This window comes from Trachinotus anak, unplaced genomic scaffold (assembly GCF_046630095.1).
Source record: "Trachinotus anak isolate AG129_WGS33_773 ecotype Australia unplaced genomic scaffold, CSIRO_AGI_Tana_v1 ptg000016l, whole genome shotgun sequence".
NCBI lineage: Eukaryota > Metazoa > Chordata > Actinopteri > Carangiformes > Carangidae > Trachinotus > Trachinotus anak.
In genome coordinates this window covers 24132136-24145881 of record NW_027273867.1, presented here as the reverse complement: position 1 = coordinate 24145881, position 13746 = coordinate 24132136, and the positions used below count along the sequence as shown (strand labels likewise).

The 13746-nt window shown below is 39.7% G+C and overlaps 2 gene segments (V, D, J or C); one reads left to right on the top strand and one right to left on the bottom strand.

Moving 5' to 3' along the window:
* Positions 1-1241: 1241 nt before the first annotated feature.
* Positions 1242-5156, bottom strand: LOC139634473 (Ig kappa chain V-III region MOPC 63-like). The segment is given in 3 exon segments: positions 1242-1728; positions 2590-2627; positions 4795-5156. Coding segments are annotated over 3 exon segments (714 nt in total).
* A 5848-nt stretch (positions 5157-11004) lies between these two features.
* LOC139634481 (Ig kappa chain V region 120-like) lies at positions 11005-12038 on the top strand. The segment is given in 2 exon segments: positions 11005-11099; positions 11207-12038. Coding segments are annotated over 2 exon segments (384 nt in total).
* The last annotated feature ends 1708 nt before the right edge of the window (positions 12039-13746 follow it).

Sequence of the window (13746 nt, the reverse complement as noted above, 5' to 3'; positions counted from 1 at the left end):
TCTGATTTCTTCACTGGTTTAAGTTAATCAGATCAGACGCTAAATCAGGATTTCTAATGTTGGAAACATGAGACATATTTCCTCATGTTTGACCAGATTTAAATAGAATTAAAACATCTGTATTTATCTCTCAACATTTGGTGCATCTGGGGTTTCACATCACTCATTGCATGTTCTGTATCATCAGAAAAACAAAACCTCAGAAAGACAAAGAAAACTATTCTGTTGAGCATCAAAATTCTCACATCACAGGATTCACATCATCTTTTTAAGCTGCTGGATGGAAACTAAATTTACCCTTCATTTTTACCCTTATACCCTCTTATGTCTTTGAGAATATGAATAGTCCTCTCTCTGAGCATTGAGGGGAAACAATTATATGTTCAGGACAGCTACAGTTCATAGTTCACAATTTACCACTGTATCCACATGTTCTAACATCAGCACAGAGAAGGTCAAAGGTCACATGTGAAGGACATCATGCACAGAACTGCTTGCTGTTAAAAAGACTTTTCATTTGTCTGTCCAGACCTGCAGCTCCCACCAGGGTTTAGGATGTGATGCTGCACTGAGACAGTGTCTGCTTTAACTGAGAGTCTGAGTGAATCAGTTTGTCCAATCATTTCTTTTTCTCAGATCATCACCAAGCAATGACAATGTCCCTGAGACCTGATCCAGAAATGACAGTACTCACTGTGGGTTTCATGGATCAGCTGTTACTATAAAGACGTCAGCAGCAAGAAAGCAGACTTGTATCAATGATAAAAAAACACATTGAAAATAAACTAATGTACTTAAAGTATATTTATTGTCATAAAATATTGAATTTGTCAGCATTACAAAAGAAAACAGCACAATTAAAATTTATAAAAGCCATGTTAAACAGAGACCCAGAGAGAGAGAGAGAGAGTTGAAGAGTGAGTGCAGAGATACTGGATCTCTCTTCATGCTGATGATACCTGACTTTATATTTCTGCTCCTGAAAGTCCAACAAAGACTCAGCAGATTTCTGTCCCTCAGACAACATATAACAATCACTTTAAGAGCTCTGCTTTTGAGTAGGGGTGACAAAATTTTCAACTGACCAAAACATTTGACACATTTATAAAAAGTCACTGACCCACAAACAATTAGCATAGAGTTTAAACCAGGGAGAGTTATCAATTGAGTTGTATTTCATGTCACTGAGAAAGTATCATAATCACCTGCTGATGTAATAAAAACTACAGATGGAAGCAGAATTTATTTGATGAACAGATCTTTATTTTGTTGAAACTGTGAAATTACAAACATTATAGAAAAATAGCAAACATATCAGAGAGAGAGAAGATGAGAAAGAGAGAGAGACAGTGTCACAGTGAGCAGAGTAAAACCAGTAGCAGAGTCCCAGTGAGTCAGGTCAGGACTGGGAACACTGGTCTCTCCTCAGCGTCTCTGAGACCAGAGTCTGGGAGCCCTGAGTGGCCTCACAGGTCACAGAGTCCAGCTTCCCCCACTGGTCTGCAGGGAGCCTCAGGGTGCTGCTCCAGCTGTAGAGGCCGTCCTTCCCCAGCACCCCGGGGCTCCTGCTCTCCTCCCAGCTGCTGCTGCTCCTGCTGCCCCCCACCTTCCAGGCCAGACTCCAGTCTGAGGGGAAGCCCTTGTTGGCCAGGCACATGAGTGTAACCTCCGTCTGATGGAGCTCCTCTTGGGAGGGGGGCAGCACCGTTAGGGTGGGACGGGTATCACCTAGGAGACACCAATCAGCTTAGAGGACAGGGAGCACACAGCTGTCAATCAAACAGCAGACACTTGGACACCTTTACTGTGTGAGTTGATTTTCTCCTTTAAGGAGTTTCTGTCAGATGGTTTTTCTGCTCCACCAGTCACTCACTCACACATTGTTTCACTTCCCTTTAAGAAGCCTCTCATGCACATCAGCACAGAGACAATCATCAGACACTTTGACCTGAAATACATCAAACTACACTGGAAACACGAGAAGCTGATTTTACATTTTAATAATTACATTTTACTGTAGTCTATATTACACAGTTTAATGGAAAGAATAAAATACTGTTGGGAAACATTTTCAGTTTTTTATGAATTTCTTCAAAGTCCTGATTCATTTATAGTGAAACACATTTACTGATAAAACTATCAAGAGCAAAACAGTTAAATCAGATCAACTGTTAAACGTCAAAATATCACATAATAACTGCCAGCCATGTTTAAAAATCAGACACAGATTAAAATAAGTTATTACCATAAGTAACTATTAAATTCAGAAAATTTCAGTTCTATATTATTTTAGCTCAATTTGTAACCAGTTTAAACTTTAAAGAGGACTGCAGGATTGTTGCTGTTTAATCTTTGCTGCAGCTCAAATTGTTCACGTTTCACAAATTAACTGGAACATGTAAAGAAAAATTCAGTGAATCTGCTTCAAGTTCAACTTCACAGTTAAAGAGGAGAAATGAACAATAAAACAGAGATTTTAAAGTGGTTTAGATCGACCTCATGGAAATTTATATCTTCTACAGATGTTCAGACACAGAGATTAGAACCTGAACTCATCAGACAATATTTAATATTTGATCAGAAACTTACTTCCAACATCCAGTCTGGTTCCTCCACCAAAAGTCCACCACAGTGATACAAACTCATTGAGCCGTCGTACAAAAACTTCTCACTGTACAGAGACACGGCTCTCTGACTTTGAAACAAACTAAATCTACAAACCCTCAAGACGCTGCTTTAATGTTAAAGTTAGAAATGAGGATTTTCTCTGCCTCAGTATTTAATTTTCCTTATCATGACTTTTTACAATTTCTACTGTAAAAACAAACTTTGTCACAAGGTGTGAAAGTTTTCTTTTAAAACTTTACATTGACATGGAAAGGTAACTTATTTTCCTGGTTTGCTGAATGTGATAGAAATAAAAAGAAAAACAGTTCCTGAAATAAAACTGTTAATAAAAATTTGACTTACTTCCAACATCCAGTCTGGTTCCTCCACCGAACGTGTACCACAGTGATACAAACTCATTGAGCCGTCGTACAAAAACCTCTCACTGTACAGAGACACGGCTCTCTGACTTTGAAACAAACAAACTCACCAAAATGAGTCTGTTTGTCATATTTCAACAGCTGATGTGAGAAATGACAATAGCCACAAAATCCCAGACTGTATATTTTTCTATTATATAGATTCATATTGAAATAAAAGTATTTGACTCTGCTGCTGCTTCACCTACATGTTCTCACTCCCAGCTCATCACATATGGACGTTTGGTCAGGAACCTTTAGCTTCATTGTTGAACGTGAAATAAAACAGTACAGCATCACTAAATTCATTTAGAAACTCACAGCACTTGGTTAATGTTGGAGAAAGATTGTGGTGTGGTTTAATACAGAAAAAGTTCAGTGTGACTTCAAAACCATGATGTTGTCTCAGCTCATATACGTCTCTGACTAAAGGCTTTGGTCTGTTTGATTCATGCATCAACTTTCAACAAAGCACAGTCTGTATTTGTATCAGATAAACTGCATGATTAAAAATGATGCTAAAGGAGTTCAAAAGTGAAACCAGGAGGTCCTGACCAAGTGACTGTGACGAGTTTGGGGTGAGAGCGTGTTGACTTCACAGGTAAAGTCCAGAGAATCAAACTCCTCTAACATCCGTCCCTCTCAAGAGAGACCAGGAGGAACTTTGTATTTGTAGACCACCTGGACTTCTCAGCAGCTGAGGCTCAGGGTGTTAGAGGCTTTCTTCAGGGTGGACAACATAAACTGACAGCATGACACAGGATCTAAATGGGGAAAGTGAAGAACTGTGTGGTGCGGACACTCCCTCAACCAGGTACCATGAATATCTTTGCTGTTATTAGTCTATGGAGCTGTTTCTAAATAAACTACAGCTCCATTATTTTATTGAAATCCAGGAACATGTCACTCAGTGCAACAGTGTGGCTCACTCATGTTTTTTTAATAATTAACAGACAGCAATGGAGCTCTACAGCAAATCTAAAGATGTCATTCAGGTTTTGGATACACAGACAAGAATTGTTAGTTAGTTTCATTCACTGGTGGATTGATGGGATATGTTGATAACATCATGTGAACATGACTGACATCACATTTCAACAACGAGCTGAAATGAGACCTATGATGTCAGACATGTTCAGTCAGGTCAGAGGCTGATGACACCTGTGTAATGTTATTGTCATCATGTGATCAGAGAGACCTGGATGTGGGCGGATCACACCTGGTCTGTGAGGGTCTGTGCTGGGACCTGGAACTTGGGACTGCTTTAGTGGAAGGATCAAGGTTTAAAGACACTGTAACATGTTGACACTCTTTATATTTACTTTTGACCATAATAGACATGGTCTCTGTATTTCTGATTTTCTGAATATAGGAAACAACAATCACAGAAGATCCTGGTGTAAGAAACAGGTGATCTAATCAGGGGATGATGACGTGACCTTTAATCACACGTCCATCATATATATGTGTGTATGTTCACTTCTTCAACTGAGGACGACGTCTGTGGTTGAAATGATCTCAGTCACATCCACATCAAAGAAGAGGAAAGGAAAAGACAGTAGGATGCTGCAGTTTCTAATTTGTTCTTTTTATCATTTAAAAACTCACGTCTGTGGTCATCTTTACAGCTGATTCCCTTGTTTTCTAACTGCAGTATGTGTGTGTGTGTGTGTGTGTGTGTGTGTCCTCAGTGAACTGTATCAGTCAGTTCAGTTTCTGTTCAGTGACTGAGGGAGGTTTTTGTACGACACTTTTTCACTGTGTGAACACCCACTGACTGTTGATAGAGTGAAAACTCTGACAGTAGTAAACTGCTGCATCTTCAGCCTGGACTCCACTGATGGTCAGAGTGAAGTCAGAGTTTGATCCTCTGCCTGTAAAACGAGCTGGAATCCCTGATGGTCGACGGGTAGCAGCATAAATAAGCAGTTTAGGTTTTTCTCCATCTCTCTGTTGGTACCAGGCTAAAGAGTTTGAGCCGTAAACATTCTGACTGACTCTACATGTGATGGTGACGGAGGCTCCCAGAGCAGAGCTCACTGCTCCAGGCTGAGTCACTGTGACCTGTCCTCTGGACTCTGAGGACACAGAGACACAAACATAAAGCAGAGTCATGGTTTTGTCGGCTTCATTTCAGAGGGACGGATGTTGATAGAGGAGAGGAGTTTGATTCTCTGGACTTTACCTGTGAAGCAGCAGCAGAGGAGAGTCCAGATGAGGACGGAGATCAAAGTCATGTTTTTGATGAGGAGGATTTGTGTGTCTTCTGTTGTGATGAAGGACAGCTGTCAGTCATCCAGTCTTCAACTGTCAGGACTATAAACTCTCCCAGAGCACTGGAGCATGGTGCTGCTGATGCAAAGTGGCTCTCTATGGAAATGCTCTGACTGACTCCAACAGGGACCTGATCACTCTGATCATGCTGTTTATCAGTGGGTCACCTTATTGGAATATTGATGATGAATGTGCTAATGCTCATTTCTATGTGAATGTGGCCAAATATCAAAGGATTTCAGAAAAACCTTTGTCATAAAAATCTCTCAAATTTCACAACTAAACAATCAACATCAGTGTCACTGATATTTCAAATAAATGATTTTTAAATGTCATCACTTCGCATATTTTAAGTTTAAGAATAAAAATTTCATTTTTATATTTTCTTCTGCATTCATAAAATGTACAACTTATTTCAATCAATATCTTATCTCATATCTTTATTTCACTGCAAGAGAAATTTAATAATTTTGAGTCATTGAAAAGTTCTGGGTCAGATTATTATTTTATAAATAACTTTCAGCATTATTTTCATATTTCAGCTGTTTTTTGGTATTTAATGTAAGTGCAGTGATTTAGTTGAAGTGGATCTGGGACTGAATTCACTGAAATGTTCTTCAATGAAACGTTTTGTTGGTGAAATTTAAATTTCAAGATTTTCTAAGAGAAATACAGACTGGAAACAAAAGCACTCTCGATGGATAAACTATTATTTAAAGTCTTTACTTTTCAGCTCATGTGCTGTGCCAAATATTTTTGCCTTTTTTCTTTGATCTCCTCAAAGATTAAAGATTAAAACATCACTGATGTATTTAAAAAGCTTTTAGTATGAGTGGGATTCATTTGACGAGTTCAAATGTAAATCTGTATTTTCACAAATTTCATTTTGAATGAACAATATCAACAGACTGTTTCTGTTTTAGATAAGAAATCTTTCAGATGCTGTAAAAATATTTAAAACTGACATTTTCACATTTGTCAATATATTTTTTTTAGTTTAAAACTTGGTTCAAAGTTAGTATTTTATAGATGAAACAGTGACACATCAGCAGAACCTTAAACTTTTTATCTTTAGTCCTGAAACTTGTCTGTTGTCATGGTTCAGCTGTGATGCCTGTCTGTTGCTGTGGTTACTGAGCTCAGAGAGGGAAGTGAGAAACTGACGAGCAGTTTCATCCAATCTGAGGACGACCAACAGAAGGAGTCGTCTCCTCTGCTGCAGTCCACAGAAAAACTTTGTTCATCTCTCTCTGTGCAGTGGGTTGTGTTGGCCCCACCCTGACAGTGCTGCCCCCCTCCAATGAGGAGTCCACAGTCTTGACCTGACTCACTGGGACTCAGCTACTGTTTTACTCTGCTACTGATCTCAGTCTGCAACTTTCTCTCTCTCTCTCTTTCTCTTTCTCTCTCTCTCTCTCTCTCTCTCTCTCTCTCTCTCTCTCTCGATGAAACAGAACAAATAAAATGAAATACAGATTTCACCACATTAGCAGTTTCTGTGTGTATTATTTTACATGTCATGTCTCACGTCATATAACTTAAAAAAACTGTGGAAATGAAGAACTTTTTTTTTACATTTTCCTATCGTAGGCCTCGTCATCCTCACTGGAGCCTATACATCAAATCACCAGATGTTCTTTTTCATTACTTATCGTGATGCTGATGAACTTCATGTGTTAATCATTAAACACCTATTGATAAATTCAGTAGTGAATAACTACCCTGCTCCTGTCCATCTGCTCCTCATACTGTAGTGTTTGCTGGCCGGCGGGCTGCTCCAGCAGAAGTGCTTCATCTTGTATGTGCTGTCTTTTTTCTCCTGGACATCATGGAGCTGCTCCTGCTCCTCCTCTGCTGCCTTCTCCTTGTCTTCTGCTTCCCGCCTCCTCATTTCTCCAGGGAAAACCTCAGCTGACTCCTCCTCCAAGCCACTGGAGGTGGACAGTCGATCAGGCAGCACTTTACCCCAACAGGTTCTCCCCAATGGAAATGCTCCATGGAGTAGGAGCCCTTGGCCTGAGGGGAGGAGGAAGAGGAGGGAGGTCAAAGAGAGAGGGAGGACTATTTAAATCTGTCAGCCCATTGTTAGCTTCTGCTTCTCTCCCTTCACTCTCACCTTCATCTCTCTCCTCCTCATCCTCCTCACTGCCCCTGCCACCACCATTATCAGCCACAGGTGCTGAACAAAGTCTGAACTGTAGCTGTCCTGAATATATAATTGTGTTTCCCCTCAATGCTCAGAGAGAGGACTATTCATATTCTCAAAGACATAAGAGGGTATAAGGGTAAAAATGAAGGGTACATTTAGTTTCCACCCAGCAGCTCAAAAGGATGATGTGAATCCTGTGACGTGAGAATTTTGATGCTCAACAGAATAGTTTTCTTTGTCTTTCTGAGGTTTTGTTTTTCTGATGATACAGAACATGCAGTGAGTGATGTGAAAGGCCCCAGATGCACCAAATGTTGATACAAATACAGATGTTTTAATTCTATTTAAATCTGGTCAGACATGAGAGAATATTAATACAAACTTTGCAACATCAGAAATCCTGATTTAGCTTCTGATCTGATTAAAAAGGCGTCTGAGTGTGTGAACATCAGCAGCTGTCAGAAGCTGTCATGTGACCAGTGATTTCATGAAAAATGTAAAGAGTGGTGGAGAAATAAAACATTAATGTCTAATGTACTCAGGGTTAGTTAAACCCCAGGTTATTTCTAATCTGCTCTGAGAATTTAGCTGTATATCATGTGTTGTCTTCTAAATGTTTCTCTCAAGTGAAAATTTATGACTATTTCCCCATGAGAAGGAAGCAGTAAAAGCATCTTCTCCTAAGCCTTAAGTTAAATCACAAACTGTATATGTGTTACTGTCCTTTAATTCAGGTGGCAGTTGTTACGCACTGTTTTCAGTGTGCAAAAAAAACTGATAGGAGTAGTCATCTTATCTTGGTACCCATCTCTGCGCGTTCCAATGCATGGTGTGTGTAGATGCTGAAAAAAATAGAACTGAACTGATAAAACTAAGTCATAAGTCAGAAATCTGACAGATAAGTTGAACACGGATGTACGGCGTAGAACTGTTAGAGCTGTAAACAATTGATTTCCCGGTGAGTAACGATCAATATGCTAACTCGCTAAGTGTTACACGCTGTTAAAACTTAAACATGAGCCTTGTACTCTCACTAAAACCAGTCGGGATACATTTGAAGCAGGTTAGAGTAATCCATTGATGTCTGAAGCCTGTGTTTATGTGCTTTATGAATCCTGTGCTGTTGTTAATTGATTAATTACTATGTGTGAATGCTTGATAACTGCTTGGTGCAGGCTTATTAGGTGTTGCACCGGTGTTAGGCCGGCAGGAATTTCATGCAGCTAAGCTTATCTGAGTGTGTTGTTCTTGGAGTTGTGTTCTGCACTGTCAGCAACAGTAAAATGAATGTACATAGGTTACAGTATGAGCTGTATGCTAAGGAAACAGAGTTTATTTTGAAATGTTTATGTGAATTCATGTTCATGTACTGTGAGTTATGATGGCTATCAAGAATTCATGGAAAAAAGTAAAATGGACACTGTAAAGCGGTAACTTTATTTAAATATGTCCAAATGTACCTTTATTACGGACGAGATGAATAATTGTCTTGCTGTGCAGGCTGGTTTTTTAGAATCCTTCGATTGGGTCCTCAGTCCTCAGTCCTCGGTTCCTCTACCATTTTCTGCTGTCATCCATCTGCATCTCCATCTTGGTTGCCACTCACCTTCGGAAAAGAACTGTGTATTGTGAGTCCAACTTTGAGCTGTTGATATAGGTACTGTATTATTTTAATCCAGTACTCACTTTAATTTATTTACCTTTTTGAGATATTGTCTTATGAGGGATCTTTACTGGGTTCAATATATCTCCCTTAAAACTGTCAGTCTGTGTGTGTGTGTGGTATTTGGGGTGGATATTAAAGGTCTAACTCGACATTTAGACAGGTGAAGTGCAGGCAGTCTCCTCATTGAATCTAGACTCAGGGTTAACCATTTATTTCCCTGATACATTTCACACTATCTTAAAGTGACAGGTGCAAGTAGGGGTTACACTAACAAACTGGATACATCTAATTTTAAAGATTCAAAGTGTGAACATTCTGTTTGTTCAATGCGAAATCAATGATCATGTGTGTCTGTGTGTGTGTCTGTGTGTGTGTGTGTGTGTGTGTGTGTGTGTGTCCTCAGTGAACTGTATCAGTCAGTTCAGTTTCTGTTCAGTGACTGAGGGAGGTTTTTGTACGACACTTTTTCACTGTGTGAACACATACTGACTGTTGATATAATGAAAACCCTGACAGTAGTAAACTGCTGCATCTTCAGCCTGGACTCCACTGATGGTCAGAGTGAAGTCAGAGTTTGATCCTCTGCCTGTAAAACCAGCTGGAATCCCTGATGCTCGACGGGTAGCAAGGTAAATAAGCAGTTTAGGTTTTTCTCCATCTCTCTGTTGGTACCAGGCTAAATAGTGCTTGTTGTTATAAAAATTGACGTCCTGACTGGTCCTACATGTGATGGCGACGGAGGCTCCCAGAGCAGAGCTCACTGCTCCAGACTGAGTCACTGTGACCTGTCCTCTGGACTCTGAGGACGCAGAGACACAAACATAAAGCAGAGTCATGGTTTTGTCGGCTTCATTTCAGAGGGACGGATGTTGATAGAGGAGAGGAGTTTGATTCTCTGGACTTTACCTGTGAAGCAGCAGAGGAGAGTCCAGATGAGGATGGAGATCAAAGTCATGTTTTTGATGAGGAGGATTTGTGTGTCTTCTGTTGTGATGAAGGACAGCTGTCAGTCATCCAGTCTTCAACTGTCAGGACTATAAACTCTCCCAGAGCACTGGAGCATGGTGCTGCTGATGCAAAGTGGCTCTCTATGGAAATGCTCTGACTTGTTATTTTTTGCTGACTCAGTATCACATGTACAATGATTTATGTGAAGGGAACAATGATATATCATGCTTTTAATGAAAATGTGATCCAATAAACATAATCTGAAAAGACAGGTGTGGGGAATGGACATTTATATTCTCTGTTACAATCTGTAGAAAGAAAAAAAAACACTGTTTGTGACTGAACAATCAGATTTTTCACATAATCTTTTCACTTTAAAAAAAAAAAAGTAAAAACGACAAATAAACAATCATTGATATGTTTCACTGAGACACACTCTACCTCTGTAGATTTAATCAATCTACTCTGATCATTTCAGACAGCAACATATGACACCAGTTATTGTTTTATTCATAAATATAATATATTCATTGGTAAATTGGTCTCTATTTATTGTAAATGTCATCAAGTTATTTGGTGAATCTATCTGCTGAAAATTAAACTTACTTGGACTTTAAAGATTTCTTGATGCTAATGATGTCCCACATTTTATTTATAAACTTTAGAGGTGATTTTCAAACCTTTTCACATCCATTACAGATTAAAATATAAGTATATATGAGTAAAAACAACACATAAATGAACAATGACATGTTTCTAATTATTATTCTGAAAACTTGACTCATCCACTATTGAACAAAATCATCAGAGTGATCAGGTCCCTGTTGGAGTCAGTCAGAACATTTCCATAGAGAGCCACTTTGCATCAGCAGCACCATGCTCCAGTGCTCTGGGAGAGTTTATAGTCCTGACAGTTGAAGACTGGATGACTGACAGCTGTCCTTCATCACAACAGAAGACACACAAATCCTCCTCATCAAAAACATGACTTTGATCTCCGTCCTCATCTGGACTCTCCTCTGCTGCTGCTTCACAGGTAAAGTCCAGAGAATCAAACTCCTCTCCTCTATCAACATCCGTCCCTCTGAAATGAAGCCGACAAAACCATGACTCTGCTTTATGTTTGTGTCTCTGTGTCCTCAGAGTCCAGAGGACAGGTCACAGTGACTCAGTCTGGAGCAGTGAGCTCAGCTCTGGGAGCCTCCGTCACCATCACATGTAGGACCAGTCAGAATGTCCATGTTAACAGCAACGGGCACCACTTAGCCTGGTACCAACAGAGAGATGGAGAAAAGCCTAAACTGCTTATTTACCGTGCTACCAGTCGACCATCAGGGATTCCAGCTCGTTTTACAGGCAGAGGATCAAACTCTGACTTCACTCTGACCATCAGTGGAGTCCAGGCTGAAGATGCAGCAGTTTACTACTGTCAGAGTTTTCATGTTATCAGCAGTCAGTATGTGTTCACACAGTGATACAGCATCGTACAAAAACCTCCCTCAGCTGCAGAGGAACTGATCTGACTCAACAGCTGCACTGAAACTACAACAATACTCAACAGTGTTTTAAAAAAAAGCAGTAGGACAAGCCTGTAAAACAATGACAGAAATTCAGGATTTCATGAAGTACTTTTATTCATAGTCTGTAAAGTAAGTTTTAATGACTACTTAATGAATTTGACATCAATTCTCCATAAACAAAACAGGATGATACAGTTGATGAAATATTAACAAAAAATATTGATGAATTTTAGACACAATGACATTTATTCCTCGTGGCAGTAAAAACACGATTTAAAAATAATTCAACAATCAAATGAAAGAATTTCGAATCAAACCATAATCATATGAATTAGAAATAATCCCAGAAAGTGAAACATTTTAAAGCCATATTTCAACTAACACCCATCACAATGATACAGTAAAATCTAATCTAATATCGTAACACATTAGTGGTACCACAAATTGCATAGATAAAATTATAATCATGTTTTTTCAGGTGGCACAGTGGTGCAGTGGTTATCAGTGTTGCCGCACAACAAGAAGGTTCTGGGTTTGAACCTCGGGCCTGGGGCTGTTCTGTTGGTTCACTCCAGGTACTCCAGCTCCCACAGTCCAAAGACATGAGCATTGGGTTGATTGGTGACTCTAATTTGACCAAAGGTGTGTGTGTGTGGTTGTTTGTCTCTATGTGTCGTCCCTGCAATGGACTGGTGACCTGTCCAGACTGTACACCGCCCTCGTCCAATGTCAGCTGGGACTGGCTCCAGCCCCCCCTGCAACCCGGTTTCGGATAAGTGGTATAGAAGTTGGATGGATGGATCATGCTCTTGCTATTTTCACATATAGATTCATTATTATATTATTTAAAAAATATAATTAAAAAAATTACATGACTGTAGATTTATTTTCTGGATTATGCAGATTAGTTTGATACAAAATAAAACTTAATAAAGTCTGTTCTCTGTGGAGGGTACCATTTAAGTTTCATCATGTCATATAACTTGTAAAATAATAGACAAGGAAAATGATGATTTTGGGAAATTTTTATTTTATTTGTGCTTTATTGTCAAGCGAGAGAGAAAGAGAGAGAGAGAGAGAGAGAGAGAGAGAGAGAGTTGCAGACTGAGATCAGTAGCAGAGTAAAACCAGTCTCAGAGTCCCAGTGACTCAGGTCAGGACTGGGAACTTGGGACTTGATCACGCTGATGATGCTGTTTATCAATGGATCAATCACTTGATCAGAACATTCATCATGATGTGTGTATTCTTATTTTTATATTGTTTAGCTGATTTCGCGTTCTGTGAGGACGAGCGCCGACTTTGTTAAAGACAGAACAAAGTTCACCATCTCTCATCAGTGATCTTCCCGCTGCCGCCGAGGAACCCATTACAGTCATCGCCAGAAAAGCGGGACACGACCTGTTTTCTTCTTCTTAGGGGGGCGTAACAGAAAATAATTGAGAAGCACTGGGAGAACCAGAGCAGACTTTCTTTTCTAACTCCAAAGGATCGGAGCAGCTCACAGTAAGAGGCTGATGTCTGGGCAGAGACACAATTAGTGTAGCGTGTTGTATTTGTAATCTGACTTATAAGTGCTGCATATCCTGTTGTTTAGATCGTTCACTGTGATCAGCTTAATAAGCCAAATATCACTATTTAAAGGACCAATATCTGACCAGACGAGCTCCGGTTCGCTGGCTCCGTTATTGTGTAGTGATATTGTGGTGATAATTAACTGTGGTGACGATCTCTTGTGGACTCTTTCCTCTCTTCACCTTTATTTTCCCTCTTTCCTCCCAATCACGCAACTCATCTACATCTCTCTCACATTCAGGCCCTAGAGTGTGATCGCGTCATACACGTAAAGCTCAAGGGCCCTCCCTTTGTTCTCGTTGTTCACGCCATTCACACTATTTAAACAATACAAGTTGATCATTATTATGATGTATAATAGGATGTCATCATTGTATGAGCAGATTTTAGAGTAACTGATCCTGAAAAGGCATCTGAGTGTGTGAACATCAGCAGCTGTCAGAAGCTGCAGGTTTCATTTCATAAGAAATGTAAGAAGTGGATTCAGGTGAACTTTCTGATTGTTCACAGGAACAATAGGAAATCAATGATTGTGTGTGAGTGTGTCAGACACAGTGCCTGTGTGTGTGTGTTATACCTGCAAGGGAA